Source organism: Otolemur garnettii, unplaced genomic scaffold, assembly GCF_000181295.1.
Source record: "Otolemur garnettii isolate 467f Iridium unplaced genomic scaffold, OtoGar3 scaffold00060, whole genome shotgun sequence".
NCBI classification, from domain to species: domain Eukaryota; kingdom Metazoa; phylum Chordata; class Mammalia; order Primates; family Galagidae; genus Otolemur; species Otolemur garnettii.
Genome location: NW_003852455.1, coordinates 4,322,743 through 4,346,471, shown reverse-complemented (window position 1 = coordinate 4,346,471; position 23,729 = coordinate 4,322,743). Strand labels below are relative to the sequence as shown.

The 23,729-nt window shown below is 40.9% G+C and overlaps 1 protein-coding gene across 1 annotated transcript in view; it reads right to left on the bottom strand.

Annotated features, from left to right (window-relative positions):
* Positions 1 to 1,767: 1,767 nt before the first annotated feature.
* The window catches only part of MB21D2 (Mab-21 domain containing 2), a 113,913-nt gene continuing 91,951 nt past the window's right edge, over positions 1,768 to 23,729 (bottom strand). Inside the window, exon 2 of the mRNA XM_003792697.1 lies at positions 1,768 to 4,607. Within this exon, the coding sequence (XP_003792745.1) occupies positions 3,343 to 4,607 (1,265 nt within the window). The 3' untranslated portion in view covers positions 1,768 to 3,342. The remainder of the gene's footprint in view (positions 4,608 to 23,729) is intronic.

Below are 23,729 nucleotides of genomic sequence, written 5' to 3'. Positions count from 1 at the left end.
AGCCTCCCACTCCTTCCCTGGCAACTCCACCCAAAAGTAAGATAGCCCCTATGCCGGCCTCTCCTTTTCTCTGAAATAACTCCATCCAATAATTTCAGAGATCTTCTTATTTGCAGAATTTGTCCTGACTGGTACCATCCACTCTAAAACCAACCTTTACTTGGCTCTTTGCATCTTCCATTTCAGAAAAGAAAGGCAGAGGACAGATGCTCATCTACTCTCGAAGTAGGTGAAACCAGGTCTCATCAGGGACTGGGAAGCCTATTGAGTAACAGCTTATGGCTGCCCTCAATTAAAAAAATCAGCTGTAAGCAATGTTCAAATTATGACTCCAGCCTTAAGGCATTTTTTATTGCACTCGAAACAGGAGTGATGTTAACCAATCTTCTGGGCTTCAGAAGGACAAGCTGACCGGTTAGTAATTCAATGACGAGCTTAAGTTTCAGACAAGAAAACATGGCAAACTATGCCCCATTTCCACGCACCCTCGACCCTCAAGTCCTACGTTATGGTACTCACAGCAAATTTCAGGAATTTTTTATAGGAGGGACTGCACCTAACAAATGCAAGCAATGTAACCTGGTTCTTTGTACCCTCAATGATTCCCCAACAATAATAAATAAATAAGACTTTCAAATTATTAAAGCCCAGAGCCTTGGAACCTTTTTGTGATGTTTAACCAAGAATTTTTAGAGTTTTTTACCAGGTGTAGAAGTAGCAAAAGAAAAAAATGTGCCCAGAGGATCGTGAAAACGACTTTTTCCCGTGCCCGTAACAGAATTTTGTCTGAAAACACAGCATTCAAGACATGGCAAATGTTGCTCACTATCTTTGAGACTCCAAGTCAGAGCACAGAGTAATTTATATTACAGTTGATTTTAAAGTAACGGCTATTAGCTTGCTACTTCAGTGATTTACTGTATTTATTTTAACCCAGAGTTAATGATCTAAGTATGATAAATTTAAATAGACTTTGTCAGGTACATAGTTATTAATTATAGAGGCTCTGATATTCTTTGGAATTAAGTCAGACAGCATAGATCTTAGATAAAATATCTAATATCTAATATCCTTGACAGCCAACTCCTGAAAGAGATACGTATCAACTGCCATAGTTCCAATATACTGAACTGGTTTGACATACCAGTTTAAATATTGTGATGAACTGAACCGAATTCAAACTCACTAAAATAACTTAAGTGTTGACTCATTTAAGTATAAAGTCTAACGGAGGAGAGGCTTCAAACTTGGGAGTGTGGGGTCTGGTGGCTCATGTTTTTCTTTCCCAGCTCTCCAAAGTGCCATCCAATGTCAGCTTCATCCTAAATCTGGCTCTAGTCATGATCATGAGATTGTTGTTAATAGCAACGGAAGCCAAATGCTTTCCCTCCCATATCTGGAAGAGTGCATGCTTCTGCTCCAGCACTCCAACCCAGAAAGCTGAGCACATCCCTGACTCTAAGAGTTTACGTCATATGCCTCCAGTGTTTGTGGCCAGGGAAATGCTTGGTGGGGATTGCTTTTTCTAATCTGGGTGTCTGTCTAGACCTGGGGATAAAGTCATTTCCTGAGAAGGACAAAGATTATGTGGAAGATAAGTAGACATTAGTAAGATAATTGGGGAAAGAGGAAGAAGGAATACTAGATACTCAATGTATGGATATCTGGTCTGAAAGACTGTAGCAAGCCCATAGCTATTATTTCTTGCAAATTATTGTTAGCATTACTAATAAGGAAATAATTTTAGACTACAAATGAACAACAAAATTTCAAGGCTAGTATGTTTCTCTTTTTATTATTATTTTTGTGTGGACTTAAGATGGTTGAATGGTTTCATTCTCATTTAAAAGCATTACATTAATTCCCATGCAAAAACCCAAGACCACATGTCTGATCTCAATTGGCCAAAATCCAGCCTTTGAGTCTGGACATTCAAGACCAAAACCAAAATGTTGCTTGAAATTTCCATTAGTAGACATCATGGGTGTCCTTTGAGAGATCAGCAGACCCCTTGACCCCTCAAACACCAGTTTACCATGAGTCCACCCCAAAACAGGGAATCAAAGCTTTACAGCACCTCAACCTGGCAAGTAATTTCATTCATGAAGACAGGACACCTCTATACCAAGGCTGCCACCCACAGATATTTCCTGGTTCCTGCTCCATAGCACAATCTGCTTTTGAACAGATATGGTATCTTCTATTTGAGGATTATAAATTCTTCCTGCCAGTTTTCCTCAAAATTCTTAGAAGAAATAAAGAGACTTTACTAAAAAGCATACCCCTTACCCCAAAAGAAATAAATACAAAGACATCTACTTAATCAAGTTTACATTCCCCAACCCCTTTAGGTAAGAGTCATTTAACTGGTATAAAGCTTTAAAAACTTCGCTAGTCTGACAGGAACCAGGAACATCAGAGAGGGCAGAACAGGACCCACAATTAAAGGAGAACTAAACGAATGCAAACAATCATTCCACTGATTGAGCAAAACGGGGTAAATGAAAAAAATGATAGCATTTCAACAGTGGATGTTAATTTATATTGAAACACACTTTGCAATTCTGGCAGTGGCAAAGATTTCATTAGTGCAAATAATAATTGTAATGGTATGTTCTTTAATAGGATTTAAATAAGGCTTCAAATAATTACATACGCTAAGACTAACATTTGGAAACCTTAATTCTGTTTGGAAAACCGTCCAACGCATCCTCCAAACTAGCCAATGTTCTCTGATTTGAGGACAATTACATTCAATGAAAACTGCTCCAAAAGACAATTTGTAGCATTCTCACTTTCAAAGCTGATGCAGTTTGGTGGACAAAGGGAAAGCTACTCAGGCCACTGGTCAAAAGAAATACGTCCAGCTAACCTGCCAGGCAGTTTTGCGGTTCATATGATTCGCAAAAGTCAGCAGTGGTGAAAGCTCCGTAAAAAAGGAAGACAAAAAAAAAAAAAAAAAAAAATGCAATAGAATCCTTAATTGTCAAAAAGAGTATCATTTCCCCATAAACGTTAACAAATGTGCACAAAGCGCAAAACAGAAAAAAAGCAACGAGACTCATGGGCATCTTCATCTATGGCTCAAGTTCTCCTTAAAAAAGAAAAACCAACAAAACTCTAGGACGATGCCTCCAAAAGGCAAACAACAGGGAAATCAGAGGCAGAACATGAAATAGTAATATACTGTTTCAGAGCCTGCACCATCCTGCAGAACCAGGAAACTTAAAATTTGTTTTCAACAAATCCAATCGAGGCTGGATATGTAAAAAACAGAAAGCATCACAGACCACACTACGCATTATGACAGTTTCAGGACCGGGGGAAAAGTCAGCAAAACACTCAGAAAAATTTGTCATCAATTCTGAAATGGGGCCTCGTGACATCATCAGGGTTGATGAACACGGAGATTGACTTCCCCGGGTTCTCAGTCACTAGCTGTTGCAGTTTTTTGGCTAAACGGTCATCTGGCTGGTTGGGGTCCCCTCCGTCGGACTGTGGGGAGGGGATGCTGGTGGTGCTGCCTCGCCGCTGGAGCTCCAGCGTCAGCCGGTTGGCCGCCTTGACGTGCTCGATGGCAGTGCGCAAGTGCTCCGCGGGGTCTGAGCGCACCGAGGACAGCTTCCGGGCGTGCAGCATGACCGTCTCCTCCGACAGGTGTTCCAGCATGTTGCACTGGGGGATGAAATAATTGGGGCACATCTTGTTGACCAGACAGTGTTGCAGGTCATCAATGAGGCCCAGCAGAAAGTGGGCTGCATAGTCCTCTTGAGCCAAGTAGCTGGCGGGGAGTCTGTCGCAGGCCCAGAGCATCATGCTGCGCAGGTGGTAGGGGCTGATGGCCTTGGGCCGCGACAGCAGTTTAATGATGATGGCTTTGCAGGCCTGGTAGGCCTGCATGAGGCTGCTGGAGATGCACTTCTTCAGCTGCACCTCACTCCTGGCAAAGGACAGCCGCCACTCATTGTCCTTCTTGCCCTTGTAGGAGCAAGCAGGCACCAGGTAAAACCCACTGATGACCTCTTCCTCCGTAATCTTCCCATCCCAGAAGTGGTTCTCCATGAGCCAGCTCTGGGCCACTGCAGGCCACCCTTTGAAAGACACCACAGGGACAATATCGTACAGCATGCGACTGCTCCCTACACCCAGAATGATGGAAATGATGGTCCCATTTTTTTCTACCTTTTCTACCTTGGGCATCCCCCGCTGGGGTTTCTTCTGTATCTCCGATAGGACAATGCTGATCGAGTCATAGAACCAGTCGGCCACTTTGGTGGGGGAGAAGAAGTAGTTGGTGGCGCCGTTGATGTGATCCACAATGGTGCAGCAGTCTTTCCATTTACTGATTGTCCCTTCATCGAACAGTCGGAGGCTCAGCCAGGAGTGGCACAAGGCTGAGTGGCGCATATCGAGCGTCACAGGCTGATTACGGTCATGCAGCTTGAGGGCTGGCACCAAAAGGGTAAAGTCCATGTCATAGTCGGTCCCCCGGGCATAGACATTAAGCTCATCCAGGTCCAGGTCCACCACACCTTCCCGGACCCCTCCAGAGAGCAGCAGGTACTCGTTAGCCACTGGGAGTTTCTGGTCCAGCTTTTGTACCATTCCTAGAAATACAAAGAGAGAACAACACTATTATGGGAAGCACCAACAGAGTCTTAAGGCTCTGACCTTCCAAGATCCAAAATTCATTATCAGTACAAAGCCAGATCCCAGGCTGCTGCACAGCCCCAGCTGACAGCAGGACTTTCTCACTAGTGCTAGAATCTATTCTTTTCCAAGTGGAATCTATCTTTTACCTGGGAAAACCCATGGTAGATGTTTCTCTCACAGTGAAAAGCAGTATTATTTATTAATCCTGAACTAGGCTTGCTCTTATGTCATCCGCTCAGTTACCCAGGCTAAGAAATTTCAGCAAGCTACAACTCTTCCGTGCCTTGCTCCTGCCAGATCTCATCTATATAACCTGTGCCCGGGTTTCTCATGTCCTTCCCTGTTCTCCATCTCTGCTACCATCATGACGTTAGGCTCTTTTTGTCTCTTACCAAAGCCATCTCCCTTCTCTGGGCGCTTCATGCTGAAACTTTCACCCGTTCCAGCCATTCTCACTGTAGCCTGCAGACACTTCTCCAGAGGTCATAATTCTTTTCATAAGAATACTAACACATTCTTTGACTCTTTCACTGTGTTGACACTTGCACTTCCACTGATAAAAAAGCAGTGGACAGTAAAGCTGCTGGTACCTTAGCACTAGCTGAGACGGCGGCACCAAACTCTACCAGCACTCAGCATATTCCTTACTGCCAACGTGCACTACCAATTCAAAAACATTCCAGTTTCACTTAAGAAAACCCTTGACGGAGAAGAAAAATTAAATCTCAACCTCTGAGCCATTGTAAAGACCACCTTTCTAATAGTTTGTGTGATGAAGTCTAAAGCCTCCCTCCTCACACTGAAAGGTGACAGGCTTCAGGAGAAACACTCACGTAATTCATGAGCTCTGAACTGAACTAGCCTCTCTATTCAGTCCATAACGGAACACCGTTTTTACCTTAAAGAACAACTGATAAACTACGGCTATTCAGACTTGGGTATTTGGCAGACATTTTTCTTTCAAATGGAGAGAACAAACCTGGCTCCAACAAAGCAACTGATGATATTTATTCCCAATGATAAAACAGAAGCTTTCAAAAGAAAATACAATTTTAGAAATTCACATCCTGCACCATGAGCTTGACATCTTCGCAGATTGTATATGCCACTGAGGAGACTGGTGGCAATATTAATGAATGTGATTTTTTGGTAAGATTATGAGTTAAGATGAGAATCCTTTCCCAAATTCATGCTATGCAGACCCAGGGTCTCCAGGCAGTAGGCACAGGATTGTAACTGTGACTAAATGATAAAGGACCAAATGTATGAAATTATTTGGTGGGTGGAATTCATAGGTGGAATTTACACAAGTATTTAAATACAGGCTATCCTTAAATGACTGTTCCACGACAACATAGAAATTTACCCTCTCTGCCTCCTGTGTCTTTTCATGATATACTTGTTTGTGCTTCATTGCCTGATGAATTACCAGAATCAATTTTTGTGACTTATTTAATAGCTTCCTCCCCCCCCCAAATCACAAAGAAGTAATGATGAACTAATATTCCATCATTTATTGTAATTACTTTTGATCAACAGTTTGTGGTTTATAGGATAATCCCAAAGCAGATAAATAAGCCATATAAATGGGTTGTGTTACCACCACTGGTAAAGACTGAATGTCTGTGTCCCCTCCATACACAGGCGGAAATCCCAAATTCCAATGAGACAGTATTAGAATGTGAGGCCTCTGGCAGGTGACTAGGCATGAAGATGGCCTCACAGCGGGATCAGTGTCCTTATAAAGGAGACCTCAGAGAGAGTCCTCACTTCCACCAGGTGAGGACACAGGAGAAGGCAGCTGTGTAGCAGCCAGGAGGGGGCTCTTCACCAGACACTGACTCTGCCAGCACCTTGATCTTGGCATTTCCAGGCTCCAGATCTGTGTGAAATAAATTCCTGTTGTTTATTTATAAGCTGTTCAGTCTACTGTACTTTAACAGTCTGAATACGACAATTATATTTTAAAATGTAACACTCATTTACAAAAATATGCTCTTTTTCATTCCTTAGAATCAATCGTATATTCTAAACCACATTAACAATAAAAATATCTTTTATTCAGGAACCATTTCCTTACATATAGATCGGTTTAGAGGAAGTTATCATTCATTTTCTTTTTAAAGAAATCAAATCAGTAAGTTATCCAACATTACAGAGTTGATGATTCATCAGAAAGAAAATCCAGCACACGTAAGTCTTGGGCTGATTATCACACTATCTGCGCTGTGATCTGCCATCCAGGTCCCCTTCAATAAAGGACTTAACCCAACCACGTCAGTACAATTCCTTAAGGCAAAATACCATGTCAACTGAGGTTCTGTCCTGTGGTTGTGCTGGGAGTTAGGCATGGACATCCGGTGACTGGTCAGTGTTAGAGTGTCCAGGCTCGGCACACTCTGAAGGGCCAGTCACATCCAGAGTTCCCAGGAGGGTCAGCTGAGGCTGAGCCTGCAGGAAAACCTGACCGACTCCTCCTCTGACTTGATCCTGCTGCCTCCCTCCCTTCCCAGGTGTAGAGCGAGCCCAAGGATGCTCCTTACTTAACACGCTAACTTCATTTCAGAGGCTGCTTCCTGAGAAATACAACATACCATACCCCACACTACGCGAGCAAAGAAGGCTTAGCTGGAAATTCAGATTGGAAATTCAGATTGGAAATTTTATTTTCCCTTTTTAAAAGTGGTTTTTAAAAGCCAAACTTAATCAGGATGGAAAGTTCTCATAAAGACCAAGACAAAGATCCAATACTCTTCTGTCACCACTGTGAGTTCATAGTAACCTCATCTTTGTCATGTAACAAATGCCACCAGCCCAACTGTCAGCTGCAGCTACGAAAGGGTAGGACTGATGTCTCAGCTTCCAGAGTCGGTTTCTGGAATGTAGGTACAATTACTTATCAAAGAGATATATTGATAATGAAATAGTTTACTCTTCATTATTTCAAATATTCTTTTATTCTAGCATTTGGAGTGCATAAACGTCCTGGGGGAAAAACATGAAATGCTGTTTTGTGGTCAGTAGATGAGATCCGAATCAATTAAAGCGGTACTGTTATTTGACCACATTATTGTCCTCTTGGGCATAAATAACTCATAGTATGTCCTTCTGTGCTAGAAATGAGCAAACTGGCTCTGGAAACAGCAGCTAAGACCTGTCTACACAACCAGAGTAACTTCTGCATTAACAACCGAGAGATAATTGGCCTGCGAAAGTGCCGCTGAATTTCGCCTTGGATTATCACAGTTCAGTTTGGACAGTTCTGGGTAAGACATAAGCTAAAATTCCCTTCTGCCCTCTGCTGGATTAAAGAGGTTTTAACCTATTTTCACTTGTTAGCGTTATGTACTAGAACATCTCTGCCAGTGCTAATTCTTTTTCCTCTCAACGGCTGCTTGTGCATCTAGTTAAAATGCTGACCGTTCATTCAAAGGAGCCAATCTACGTTCTGTTTTAGGCTAAATTCTAATACCAAGGAGTTAGGGTAATTTTAGACACTTCTTGTTATTCCTTTTAAAATGAAGAAAGAACTTTAGCAGCAGAGAGAAGAATATCGCAGATACTCATTTACTAAGCTCCTAGAAGTTAGAAGCAAAATCCCTAAGGCCACATTGTTCCAGAAGCTAATCCCCGGTGACACCCACATTCCCACTTAGCCTTCCTGAGCCCATTAGCAGGCAGCTTTACATATGATTTGGTAACACAAACTGGAGCCTTCCCCAACATTACACAAGCCCAAACTTCCTCCATGAAAAGTTTTCTGGGCAAAGTCCAAATGAAAATGAACTGACATCAGCTATCACAGCAGACAGGCTGACATGCAACTGAAACACAAGCCCGGGCTGGGAGAGAAAAAGAGGAGAAGAAATTTCAACTGCACACTTTGGTTGTCAGGATCAGTTCCAACAAGTGCTGTCTCTGAAGTGATCCAAGGATTTTTGTGTAATTACAGAAAGGTAGGATCAAGCAACTCTTGTTTAGCTATGAGTTATATTATCTAAGTCTTGAGCGGGAACAAAGGGAAGATGAGCGTGCACCATTTAGCTTGTTAGCAGCAAAGAAAAGGCGGGATGGAGAAACAGCTTATTCCTCTGGGTGGGTCTCTCCTAGAAGAGAGACCAGGAAGCACTGACATGTTTGCTCTTAAAAACACTGAAGTAGGCTCGGCACCTGTGGCTCACACAGCTAAGGCACCAGCCACATACACCTGAGCTGGCGGGTTCAAATCCAGCCCAGGCCGCCAAACAACAACAGCTAAAACCAAAAAATAGCTGGGCATTGTGGTGGGTGCCTGTAGTCCCAGCTACTTGGGAGGCAGAGGCAAGAGACTCGCTTGAGGCCAGGATTTGGAGGTTGCTGTGAGCTCTGATGCCACAGCACTCTATCCAGAGTGACAGTTTGAGGCTCTGTCACAAACAAACAAACAAACAAAACACTAAAGTAAAACTTCCTTTCAGCCTCTCTTACTGTAATTCCCCACTCCTGGCTTTGACTAATGTCATAGTTTCTACTGCAGACCTCAATATTACTCTTATATAGAAACTGGGATTTGAGTTTAAGAAATGAGTTTCATAGCATCCTTTTCAAAGTTCTTTGCCAATTACCTTTAGAATATGAAGTGAAAATAGAACTTTGTCCCTGATTCCCTTATGTTCTAGTACATAAAATTTTTTATTATATTCTACTGAATTCAAATTATTAACTTCCATCACTTGAACATATAATGCCAGATCTTTACATCTTGTAAAGTTACAAAGTTAGATGAATTTTATTTCTTCATATATCTTTGACTATATATATATATATATATACACTACCATATGTGTATATATATACACACACACTACTATATATGAGAGCTATGTTCCTGAGTATCTCAATAATATTCACTGTTACACATAAAAGAGTCACCCTTTCTTGGCCCCAATTCGTTGACACATGACAATAACAAACAGTGATTTATTATGCGAGTGATTTTTAATAGTTGGAAGGGTATAGAGTGAGATGATGCTGACAGAGCCCTTCTTTGATTTTAATGTATCCCCTAGGGCAACAATCACCTTGGTTGACAATAAACAGTATAAAATCATCCTCTAATATTGTGATGTATGCTCCAAAAGAGGAAATTTTCTTTTAAGTTTATTTGACATCATGAGAAACATCTGAGATGTAGACATGGCCACCATTTTCTAAAAAAGTCACTAATGACACCAGTTTGAGAAAGGTTTTATAGCCTTTTCCTAAGTCAGGGTCCCAAATCACCTATCTGAAGTCCTTCACTTTACAGGTTAAAAAACTGAGGTTCAGAGAAGAAAAAGAACCCATTCAAGGTCACACAACTTTCAAGAGAGATAATCAGCATCATCTTATCTCCACATTTGCTGAGAAGGTCAGAACGGTAGAGACATATTGTTCTCCCTATGACCATGACCTCACTTGACGTGAATGCAAAACAGCTTAAAAAAAGAAGTAGCAGAGGTGTCCAAAGTGCCTGCTTTGCATTTCATTGGCCAAAGCTTTTGTGTGACCTTGGTCAAGCAGCAGAATATATCTGACCATCCACGTCTATCATAAGCAAGAACGGAACTCATCTGCCTTGAAAGATGCCATTTGTATTCCCAAATAGACTGCAAGACGTCAGGAAGACACCAACGGAGCTTCCCAGCTTTTCAATAATCTTCTGAGTGATCATTAATGTTCACAATTGTGGTGATATGCTTTATAAATCAAGGAGTCTGTTGTATTTTGCTTAAGTTCAGAGACTATTGCATGTAGTTTTATTTAATCTTTTGAAAACTTTTAATTCATGCATGGTAATGATAATGATCTACGGACCAGAATTTATATACAGTAATAGGAATGATTCAAAAGATGCCTCCTCAAAGAAGTCTTCCTTGATCTTTCCCAAGAGGTGTCTGGAAGATTTAATGAAACAAGATAATCTATGTAAAACCGCTAGCACATGCAAGGTACATAAAACATGTTAGATGAAAGGAAATGAATAAAATATTCTCTTCCCTGGAAGTACCAACACTGATGATCAGCAGGGACGCTTCCTGAGTGGATGTCATCATGTCGGGTGACACACAGCTGGTAAGCCGAGGGCAGGCTGATTCCAACCCTTTCTTGTTCTCTCATCCAGGTACCCTGTGGAATGAACAATCTGTACACCTAAGAGAGGACCTTGATCTGAATTCCTAGATTAGCATCTTCAATGTCTATTGCCATTGTGGCCTATATTTATGGCATTTTTCCTTCTAAATAAGGTAACACTATACAATCTTCCCTTGGTGTATTTAGGGTTTGGTTCCTGAACATCATCCTATACCAAAACTCATGCACACTCAGGTCCTGCAGTTGGTCCTGGGGAATCCACTTATACAAAAAGCTGGCTCTCTGTACATACTGGGTTTGCATCCCACCAATATTGTGTTTTTGATCTAGATTTGGGTGAAAAAATCCACATGTAAGTGGACCTGTGCTGTGCAAGGGTCAACTGTAAAGCATTTGGCACAGCAACTGACAAAGAGACTCAGTAAATCAAAGATACCACCACAGGCAACAGTCTATTAAGGTCTTTGTGGTCAAGGTTTCTTACTGCATAGCTAGTACAGACCTTGAGATTAGAAGGTACCTGCTTGTTGAATGTACCATTTGTTTTAATCAACTTGATACCTCATGAGTCATACCCTGGGGTCATAGAAATTGCTAGACAATACAATGAAATACTATTAACATATGTGTTTAATATTATATACTAATAATCTGAAAGTCAGGTGAGGAGGAAAGCCACTTCAATCTTCTGTTATTTTCCTTCTTAAAAATTAGAACTGAAATTCTAAAAACAGGTGAGCTTGTCTACTAAACAAGTCTACTAAACTACTAAGCAAGTCTACTAAACTACAGTAGAACCTCCACAAGGTGACCACCCAAGGGACTGTAATAAACTAGTGCCCATATGGAGATGGTCAACATAAGGAATTAGGCCTACTGTACTGATACACATATGTGGTACAAGTCCAGTCTATGAAAATTAGGTCAATGTACGGAGGTGGTCAACTATGGAGGTTCTACTATATTTAAACAGAATAAACATAACTTGACCTTGATTCAAGTCTAACACATCCATGATCGACATCATTAACCACTCTAGGCCTTAGTTTGCTTGAATAAATTTGGGGACTAATAGCAAGTACAAGTTTGTTGGGTGAGAATACAATGAGAAAGAACATACCAATTAGTATGTGGTCTGGTACTTAGTTGGGATTCTGTAAATGAGGGTTTCTGGGCATGTGCATGCAAGCACACACATTATAAATACACTTTTTCCCAATGAGTAAGTCCTGCTCTTTCTTTCTTTTTAATACTTAAGATAGTTTAAAATCTCATGCTTTTTAACATTGAGAATTTACTGAAGACTCATAAGAGAGTGTTGTTAGCCCCCTCTAGCAGATTCTCACTGCCACAACAGGGAACAAAAGTGACAGACGGGAGTGTTTTAAAGGTTCATTCTTAAAAGACAAAACAACAGCAAGTGAAAAACAAGAGTGATGCCACTATGATGTCAGTTATGGCAGTGATGAATGTATGAGCTCCCTCCTGATGGTCACAAGAACCGATGAACGTATGATGGAGGTGTTCAAAATGAAGTCAACTCATCACGCCTGCCTAGGGTTCCCACTCCTTTCTCATTTGGGGGTGTATATGCAAACTACTTAGTTTTTCTGAAACTGAAAGCTGGGTTTGACAGGGGAAGGGAGGGGCCCTACTTTTTAGAAGAAAAATAAGAAATTGCAACAAGGATGAAGATTGGATTCAAACTCAGGTTTCACTATTTATACATGGGGCACATGGGTACCAGCACCCCCATGAACCAGGACTAAATACTGAAGATACAAAGGTAGAGAGAAACACACACTGTCCCTGCTGCATAATGCTGGCCATTTAGTGAGGGAACCAAGTGTTAATTGTATCTGTCAGGATATAAGTTTACGCTGGGTAACAAATCTAAGCTCAGTGCATCAAAATGACAGTTCTACTTTTCGTTCACACTCGATGACCATCAAGGCTTGGTCAGGGGTTCTTGCCTTAATCCAGAACCCACATATATTAACCAACCAAGGTCTAGAAAGAACTTCATAGTCACTCTACTAGAAAAGAAGAAAGCTGTGGAGGTTCTCTTTTCAGCAGTTAAATGCTCTGGCCTGGAAATGACACAGCATTCTTATTCACGAATCAATAGGCAAAGCTAGTCACCTGGTCTCATCCATGGAAAAAAAATCACACTTCTACTGCATTCTAGGTAGGTAGAAAGATTGAAATATTTGATAAGAAGCATGAACGGCTCCCATACGAATCAAATAATTACACACTAACAAACGTGTACTAATAAGCTGAGATAATAACACTAAAGGAAATAAACAGAGCACACAAGAAGGAAAGGACTGAAAACTGTTTTGCCTAAAGAATAGAAAATTCAAGACCTTGAGATCCGCCTTCATATGTCTAATGAGTCGTACTCATAAAGCAGAAATGGACTTTTATCTATCTTTCATCAAGCAGAAGGTGGAAAGAGAAAATTTCAGTCTAATGTTATAAACGGGAGACTCATCCATCAGGTAGCATTTTCTAACAAAGCTGCTTGCAGGGCGGTGCCTGTGGCCTAGAGGAGTAGGGCACCAGCCCCATATGCCAGAGGTGGCAGGTTCAAACCTAGCCCCAGCCAAAAACTGCCCCCCCAAACCCCCCAAAACAAAGCTGCTTGCAAAGGCAATACATGTCCTGTCCCAAGGGATGAACAATTCAAATCTTCAGTGTGAATGAAGACTTAAAATTTAAATGTGATGGAGTCTGAGTATAGATGTCTTCCCAGGCGACTGCTCACTACTGAAGACAGACTCCACAGCCACCTGTGACCATCCAAGTTCTTACTGGTGGGCCCAGCAAGAACTCCAAGGATACATTATGCTCCAACGCTAGAAGCTGCTCTTCTCTCTCACCTGGTCCATGCTGCATCACTTCCAATCTGCAGCCCACCTGTTGTCACATGCTTTAAACGACTCCACCAATTTTAAGAGGAGAGAGTGTAGTACTAGCAATGGGAAACATACTGCAAAAGAAGGGCTGACGTATAGCCCTGTTGCCTCATTCCATCCTCTTGACACTTCCAAATATATGATTTTATTCCCATTTTACAGATGAGGAAACCAAGAGTAACAGCAGTCAAATAAATTGTTTCTGGTTATGATAGCTAAGCTGAGATCCAAATTCAAGCTGATTCTTTGCTGCTGAAAAGAGATTTAAACAATTTATTATCTTCAGGACTTTAAAACTGCCACGTAAATAAGGAGTACACGCAGAAGCTTATTCACTCCTCCCCCAGCAAATGAAACACTACTTTGGAGTAAAATGTTTTCTAAAGTAGATTAAAAACTGATTATAGTCATCTCTGGAAAATGAAGTGAATGAGCAAAATGGGTGAAGGGTCATAGGAGGGACAATGTTATGAATGACCTTTTAAAGAGATCTCTAGTGCTGTGACGTATAGCTCTGTGCACACAAAAGTGTCACATTCTGTTGCACACCTAACCCCTGAATATTTCTCCAAGAGTATTTTACAACTATTTTAATCATAACAACCACCTTGGAATTCTTTTTGGCCCCAGGATAAACTCTGAAAATATTCCCACGTTTTCAGTGCATAATCTAACTTGCTTAGTTTAACCCACTAGTAGACCATAACCTTATGGTTCTATCCTCTGAGTTTCTAGTACTGGGCTGAGGAGACAGAGGGTAGCCAGCAACATAATTACCACAGACGTACTAACCACAAAGCCAGCAACTCCTACTTAGAAGGCTGAAGCAAGAAACTCAGCTTGGGCACGCTGAGACACAGAGAAAGAAACATAAAGAATTCTGTCTCCTAAAAGAAACCACCAATCAACAACGATGATGGAAAGAAAAAAAAAAAAACAAACCCTGGTATCCATGAGGCTGCAATAGGAAGATAATGTTCCTTTGAAAAAGAGAATGCCATGAAGGCTATGTTAACCAGTTTGAGGAAAATATTTCAAATTGTATACAAAACCAGCACACTGTACCCCATGACTGCATTAATGTATACAGCTATGATTTAATTAAAAAAAAAAGAAAGAAAAAAAAAGTAAAAGCATGATGGAATGATAGGAGTATCATGACATAAGAAGACAGGCATTGGTTCAAATTGATATTAATCACTCTTTATACTTGTGACCCTGGGTTTATTACAAACTTCTTTGTAACTCATCATGTAATCAATAAATACTTAGTAGAGATTACTTAAAAAAAAAAAAAGATAATGTCCCTTGTAACCTAGCAGCCTAAAAAAATATGTCACTGTTCATTAAAAAGGGATTTTATATCTAGGGTCTAAACTATACACTCAAATTTGCTCCATGAGCTTAGCACTGATTCCAGTTTATCTAAAGAAGCCTGTGAAAGACCTTGTCTTACGTTAGACATCTTACTATTTACTGCAGAAATTTTTGAACATGCACAAAGTAGATCAATCCCTGTGTACCCATCACTCACCTTCAACAATGGTGCTTGCCTTTCTTATTTCATCCCCCCTCCCATTTTTGCTACAATACTTTAAAGCGAATCCCAGGTATCCTATAAATCTACCCATAAACACTTCAACATATTTGTCTAACAAAGAACATTTTAATAATATAAACAATATTCTTTCCACAAATAAAACTAATAGTAAAAGTCCTATCATTATTACAGACCACTTGATTTTATGTTTTTCCTAATATGTGTGAAGACATGAGTATGGACAGAGAGAGAGACTTGTTGATACCCTGCCCTGCATCCCCACTGGCCTGAGTTCACTTGCAGCTCTGATGGGCAGCTTCCCTCTTCAAGTGCCAGTGACTCTGCTCCTTTGCCTGAGAGCAATCTCTGCTTCAGTCACTGCTAGGAAATGCAGAGAAGTTGATGCCGGAGAACCACCATCCCTTGCAGCAACCATCACCGAACCCGGGAGAAGAACTGGCAGACATACCCTGGCTTCCCCAGACTCTGTGGACACTTCATTGGGTTCTACACAGCTTCCTAAAGGGGCCCACAGATCAACCCACCCATTCACTTATTATGAATAGACAGAACCTTTCTTGACAGTTCTGTCTTCTTTGTCTCAACTACTCTACTCCCTCACTCCAGCTTAATATGACCTCCCAAATCAACAGCCACATCAAGGTATTTTGGTTCTGGAACTGTGGGAGTGGGGAGGGGAGTGAAGTAGGCTCACCTCTGCTAATAATTCTTGATGAACTCACAACATTTCAGATGTACAACTAACCATGAGACTACAAGTGTCATTCGGTAATAATGAATTACTTGTTCTTTCCCACAATCAGCTATAGATCTGTTACATGTTCTTACAAAACTAGATCTGAGAACAATTTCCAAAAACAATTCATCAGCATTCTGAGATCAGTAAGCTTGCTTTCCAGTGTATTAGCAGTTAGCATTTTCTCTGTTTATTGTTTTCTTGTTTTTTATAATCATCATCAAATATTTATTTAGCATCTTTTTTTTTTTTATTGTTGGGGATTCATTGAGGGTACACAGAACCAGGTTACATTGATTGCTTTTGTTAGATAAAGACCCTCTTATAATTGTGTCCTGCCCCCCAAAAGGTGTACCACACCCCTGGTCCCCCATTCCCTCCCTCCTTCCTTTTCTCAGCTCTCCCCATTCCCCACCACGTACTAGAACCTTCATTGTTCTCATATCAGAAATGAGTAATAGGATTCTTGTTCCTCCATTCTTGTGATGCTTTACTAAGAATAATGTATTCCACATCCATCCAGGTTAATACAAAAGATGTAAAGTCCCCATCTTTTTTAATGGCTGAATAGTATTCCATGGTATACATATACCACAGCTTGTTAATCCCTTCCAGGGTTGGTGGGCATTTAGGCTGTTTCCACATTTTGGTGATTGTAAATTGAGCTGCAATAAACAGTCTAGTGCAAGTGTCCCTGTGGTAAAAGGATTTTTTTCCTTCTGGGTAGATGCCCAGTAATGGGATTACAGGATCAAATGGGAGGTCTAGCTTGAGTTCTCTGAGAGTTCTCCATACTGTCTTCCAAAAAGGTTATATTAGTTTGCAGTCCCACCAGCAGTGTAAAAGTGTTCCCCTTCTCTCCACATCCACGTCAGCATCTGCAGTTTGAGACTTTGTGATGTGGACCATTCTCACTAGGGTCAGATAATGTCTCAGGGTGGTTTTGATTTGCATTTCTCTAATAATTAGGGGTGATGAGCACTTTTTCACATGTTTGTTAGCCATTCGTCTGTCTTCCTTAGAGAAGGTTCTATTCATCTCTCTTGCCCAGTGATTTAAGGGATTGTTGGCTCTTTTTGTTTATTAATTTGAGTTCTCTGTAGATTCTAGTTATCAAGCTTTTGTCTGCTTCAAATATGCAAATATCCTCTCCCAGTGTGTAGGTTGTCTGTTTGCTTTGGTTGTTGTCTCCTTAGCTGTACAGAAGCTTTTCAGTTTCATTAAGTCCCATTTGTTTATTTTTGTTGTTGTTGCCATTGCCACAGAAGTCTTCCTCATAAAATCCTTCCCCCGGCTGATAGCTTCCAGTGTTTTCCCCACACTTCTTTTGAGGATTTTAATTGTTTGGTGCCTTAGATTTAGGTCTTTTATCCTTTTGAATCAATTTCTCTGAGTGGAGAATGTTTATTGTTTTCTTGATACTCCAATTCTTCTCATTTCCCAAAGGACATTTTGAAAACTATTTGTGTTCTGGAGAAGTAAAAAAATTCATATATTCTTTAGATACAGGCATTTCTTCCTTAAATTACAAAGCAAACAAGAGGAGTCACGTTTGAGGGAGGGGAAATGACAAGGTGAGCAGCCCAGCTTCCCTCAGGAACCAACTCTCAGAGTGCAGGTTTGTTCACATACAAAAGTCTCAAGTCACAGACCAAAACAACCTTTCTCTTTCAGTCTCTTAGATTATTCTATCTCTCTTCTAAATTGTAGGGACAGAATCCTAAATGACATATTTAATCTCTCCATTCAATGACCTTTTGTCCATACTTCAATGTGATGCTTGTGATAACTGCCAACTATGTGCCTACCTGTTAGCAACCCTTGGTCTGATGACCTGTGTATCTCCTACCCTACCATAACAGAAGTTCAACAGATCTAAGTTGAAGGGATAAATATAAATAGCCTAAAGTGGACTCCACCTTTACAGAGGATGAAATCATCAGGTAATATGCTTAGATTAACATCACTGTCATTGGGAGACATAACGAGAGACTCCAGAGCTTCTATATCTGCAAGCAAGGGAATCATATTAAACACTCAAATCAGATGCGGGGAGAAGCTCTAGGGGCTTGTTAATGAGCTGACCAGGGACGATACTGTAACTGCGCAGGGGGCATCTCTTGTTCTTTGGGAATAATTTAGCTCAAGGACATTCTCCAAAGCAATACTTCTTAGCCAACAACCTTAACAGAGGAATAGGAGAAAAGGCACTCTGTAACTACAGTGTATTATATGATCAAAGTCTAATACCTGATGTTTAAAAAAGATCATAACCATGTATTTCCCCCTTTGAAGTCTAAGTACAGACCCTAGAGATAACTGGAGGACTCCTTACTAAGCAATTCCCAGTAACAGCCAGAAGATGGCACTCAAACTCCATTCATCTACTAAAACAGCAGTTTTCAACCTGTGGGTCGCCACAGGAACTGTATTAAAGGGCCGCAGCATTAGCAAGGTTGAGAACCACTGTACTAAAAGCTTCTAGACAGCTCCAAAGTCTTAAATTCCAAAAGCACTACTAGTCCCAGGCCAATTTGCTCATAGGTTCTACCCAGTGACTTGTAACTTTGTTTTTTGGTTCCCTGGAGAAAATCCTGGTTGTGCAAGGGCTGAAGGGCTCCGCCTAAGGTGAGCCACAGATGAAAGATACTTTGCCATTGTGGAAAACCTGAGGGACAATGGGTTCCCAGTGCACATTCAAGACCTGGTTGCAAGGCAGAGTTTCAGCTCTTGTTTGTGGCAGCTGAGATTGTAACAAATGAGTAAAGCCTCAGGTTCCAGGGAAAAAAAGAAAGAGACGTCACAGGAAATACCCCTTGATGTTATGAGATTAAGGCACTATACTTCCCTCAATATTGTTTCAACTATAATAAATAAATAAATGCATTACAAGATTTTAGGAATTCAGGTGATTAATAAAAAATATTGTTGTAATCTGGCTTCAAATAAACAATCAGCTAAACACTGCCATATATTGTATGATGGTTTGCTGTTTCCAGTCATTTTCTTGTGGGTTCCCAGCAGTAAGCATGAAGAGCATTACAGTTCTCATTGCACAGATGTGGAAGCTGAGACTCTTGGAAGCTAATCAACTATACAAAGTATCCACCAGTTCTTAGGCCTAAATGAGATTAAAATTAATATGCCTCTGCACACAATTATTTTGAAGGAAGGAAGAACATGTCACCTGGTTGCTTTTCTTTTCTTTCTTTTTTAAACCAAGTTGTCAATTTGTTCCAGGTGGGAGAAAGGTCCAAAAAAGTAAAGCTTTCAGTGCTGGGGGCAATCTACAGATGATAAGCCAGGGGGGTTCAGTTATGTCTACACTGACTGGGGTACGAGTAGGTGAGTCTCTACTCTCCTTACCTTCAACATTCAACAGCAAAGTACTCAGAATTCCTGAAAAATAACTTGCCTTAAAGTGTCAACAATAAAATATTGTTGTCAACAATAAAATATTAAATATAAAATATTTAATAGCTATTAATTAATTTTCCATATAGCTTATTAACAATGAAGACTATATAGGCAGTCCCTGAGTTACAAACATCCAATGTCCATACAGCTCACACTTTACAAATGAGCTATTAGAGTTAAGTCCTCAGATTATAAACACCTGACTGACATATGGTTCACATCTAAGAACGGAGGCTATATTTACAGGTAATGGGTAAATGTATCTGTTCCAACTAACGTACGAATTCAACTTAAGAACAAACCCACAGAACCTATCTTGTTCATAACCCAGGGACTGCCTATATTGTTGGTTCTTTAAATAAGTGTTATTTCAAACAATAATTTCTCCAATCTGGTTTCCAAACAAAGCAGTAATGTCCTAAAACCTTGCTATTTCAAAAAATAATGACTCAATAAGTCTTCAAAGGTTTTTCATTACATAAAGCTGGAATGTTCCACAGACCTGCAAGTTCAGATTGGTACAGCTACACCCATATTTAACAATTTCACTGAGAGAGGGCTCCAGAGTTTGTCCAAAGAAAACAGATAACAGGAAAAAAGTACTGACAGCCTGACAGACTAATAAAGAGCTGAAGCTACTTCTGAGACACAATTGTCTACCTGATAATTACTTTCAGGATATGGGTAAAAACACTCTTTGTTGCTTGAGCTTGGAAATGTTCACATCAAAAGAAGTCGGACTTAAAATAAGAACCAGCCAAAGCCCTATGCAAGAGAGCTGGAACTTGCAGGTTAAAAAACACAGGCAGATCACTTAAAAGAGGGCAAAGTGGCGCAGTGTTTTTAAATCAAGGTCTGCTCGATAGAAAAAGGGAAAGTCTAAGTCAGAAGGCGAGTCTCTCAGCGCTAAAAGTGGTTAAGCTGTATACTGAGAGACGGCTTCTTTCTTCTGCTTTCCCCCCAAATGTTAAAAATACAGCAAGAGTGAGTGGAGACAAAGCGGCTTTCAGAATGTTAGCAGAAATTATTAACCAAAATGGTAGCTGGTGAGGGAGAAATGTGTTTGTTTAACTTCATAGTATTAAAGAAAGTTTTCTAACTCAGTTGCAAATTCCGAAATTCTTGGACTTCCAAGAATGAAGTTTAAGTGGCACATATATTCCCCACACAGAGAATGAATACAGTGCAGATTACTGCAGCCCAGAATTGACATTTAAGGTTATTTCTTCCAACTACCACGGCACAGATGAGGCCCAAAAACTTAGGAGACACAGCATAGAACCTGGAGCAGGTACCAGAAATAGAATCCAAAGTCCCTGATTGTCAGTGCTCTTTCCTCTCTACATGTGGGTATCAAATCACAGGTTGTTGAAAATACGTGTCCTTGCCTCACCCCAGAAGACCTGAAGCATAATATTTACAGAGACATGTTTTAAACTAGTAAGGCTGCAATGCTTTTAAAAATTGAGACGGCCTGCTTCCCCTCTCATTTTCAAAGGAGAAAACTAACTGCATGAAATCGGGAAAGGCAAAACTGTCGGATTAGCATTAGAAATTTACTGTCCCAGTAACTCTCTAAGATCTTGAAGAGCTGAGATTAGTGACTCCTCCAATCAGCAAAGAGACAACTCAGGTGGGACCTTTGGAAACATGACTAAGATTCAGGAGACATGTGGCATCTCTCATTCCTCACAACTGGAGGATTCTTCAATGTCCCTAAACTCCCAGGCATTCGTTTTGCTTTGAAAGAAAATGATGTATTTATGCTAGATTTTTGCTACTGACTTTTTTTCAGGTCCCTTATCTCCCTCTATCTATCAGATAGGGCTGACTTTTGTCCTCTGTTCGATCTCTGGCACAGACAAAGTGATTGTGTCACCAGCTGAGAATCCTTAAGGATAATTGGCTCACACACCACATTTTACGTGAGAGCACGTATGTGGGTCAGTGGGTATCAAGTGTGGGGCTGACGTGGTAGCGGAGAAAGAAACCTGCAGTGATGGGCACGATTACAGCTCAGTCCTTGAAACCAAAGACCACAGTTTGAATAGTCTGAATAGAGGTATACGATTTCCAAAGCGGTCAGCCGTCCTGCAGTTGAATTTAGACAGGAGAGGTTAAATCCGGAGATCCACCTCCATATTGTGTCCCTCCCAAAAGTCGGGTTAGATTAGGTTTTATAATTAAGTGGGGGACAGACTATGGGACAAGCCTTCTTTTAAAAAATGCTGCCTGCGTGGAGAAAGGTGGTTAACGGACTCACACCCAGATGTGGTGTGACTGTGACATGCAGAAATCCCTTTTTTGAATTTCTAAATCTGAAGACGGTGCCAATATCCTTGTTACATGGATAGCTTTTATTTTTGAGACAGTCTCACTGTCACCCTGGATAGAGTGCCATGGTGTCAGAGCTCACAGCAACCTCAAACTCTTAGGCTCAAGTGATCCTTCTGCCTCAGCCTCCCAAGTAGCTGGGACTACAGGCGCCCGCAACAATGCCCAACTTGATTTTTTATTTTTAGTGGAGACAGGGTCTCGCTGTTACTCAGGCTGGTCTTGAGCTCCTAAGCTCAGGTGATCCACAAGCTTCAGCTTCCCAGAGTGCTAGAATTACAGGCATGAGCCACCGGGCCGGCCTATTACGCAGATAGCTTTTATAATACTTAAGTTAGGGCTGTAAGTGTGAGCATCACTGAACAGTGTTCATTGTTCTTATTAGGTAGGTTTTTACCCCTTCCCTGCTCTCCAAAAATCCTATTTTTAAGATAGTGACAAAAATGCCATTTTGTGCACAGATCCCAAGTCTTATCATGAGAGTAATTTTCAGATTAAAAAATTCCATTAATTATAGTTCAAAAGGGATTAGTCTGGGGAGAAACGAGCAAAGAATATGAAGTTTTTGGCATTTCCACTAGAGATCACGCCTTCCTAATCTTTCTTTACAATTGATGCCCTGGCTCCAATCCAGAAAGGAAGGGCTGAAGGCTGGACATACATTTTTCAAATTCATACCTGATTTCACTGATACGCTTGCAGGGTACATGGCAGCACAGTGCTTCTTGCTGGTGAACCCCAAATGCCCACAGGCTGCTTACCGCAATTCCTCTGTAATGACGGGATGTCACGCGTCCACTGACAAAGTTACATAGCTTTAAGATGAACAAGGCGTGTGCAAAAGAAAGATGCCTGAGGAGATAACGAGGATGATGTGATGGAAATATGAATTGGGACAGAGACAAGCTTGAACGTGAACCCTCGTTTCACGATTTGTTGGCTGTGTGTGGCACTAGGATTACTTGACTTTTGAAAACTTCCATGTTCTCATTTAAAAAAAAAATAGGGATAAAATCACTTCTCTCACAAGGCTTTTGTGACATATGATGGAAACAGTTATCTAAAGCTCCAAGTACATTTCCTGGAGCTTTGCAGATGCTGAGAGTATAATCTGTCTTTTAAAATCATATTCTATTCCCACTTCTCTAGATTAACTAACAACACCGACTTTTACCCTGTTATTTAGACATGTGACTTTTTAAAAAGAAATTTTCCGGTATTTTCTCCTACCTAGTTTGCCACCTCCCTCCTGTTTGTTTGTTTTAGTTTTTAGTAAGTAACAGAGTAACACGGTTCAAGGTCCAACTTACTGACATAGCTGGAGGGTGGGATCTGGGTCTGATTCCTTTTGTTACCAAGAGCTCCCCCTGCCGTGCTTTGTAAGCATCAAGTCATGTAGGTTGAATGAATGAAAACTCTTGACAATAGTCAGCTTTGTTAAGAGGTAGAAACACTTTCAGTAAAAAAGATCACAAAGCACCTGGCAGATGTAAGTGAGGGAGGAAGGAAGGAAATAAAAGAAGGGAAGGAGAAAGAAACAAATGTACTGATTTTTAGGGTTAGTTTTAGTTAATGCCATCTTTTATGGTATTCAGTAATGACAACTATCATTACTGAAAACAGTAAAGTTGACATCATTAAACAGGTACCAGCGGAGCCCTGTACCAGGCAATTACAGTTGACCAATGCTTGAGGTTCTGTCTCTAAAATACTTGTGATGTAATGACCTCCTTTCATTCCTGCTGGCACTGCGTGTCAGTGTCAATGTCCAGCTAGAGCCCTCGTACCTTTCACAGGGACAAGAGCAACACCTCCTTATTGGACTCCACCTCCGTTACCATCACCCAGCTTAAGCTGCAAAAGGGAGCTTCTTAAAGCACAAACTCCTAAAATAGTCAGGTGTCATGGTGGGCAGCTATAGTCCCAGCTATTTGGGGGGCTGAGGCAAGAGAATCACCTAGACCCAGGAGTTGAAGGTTGCTGTGAGCTGTGA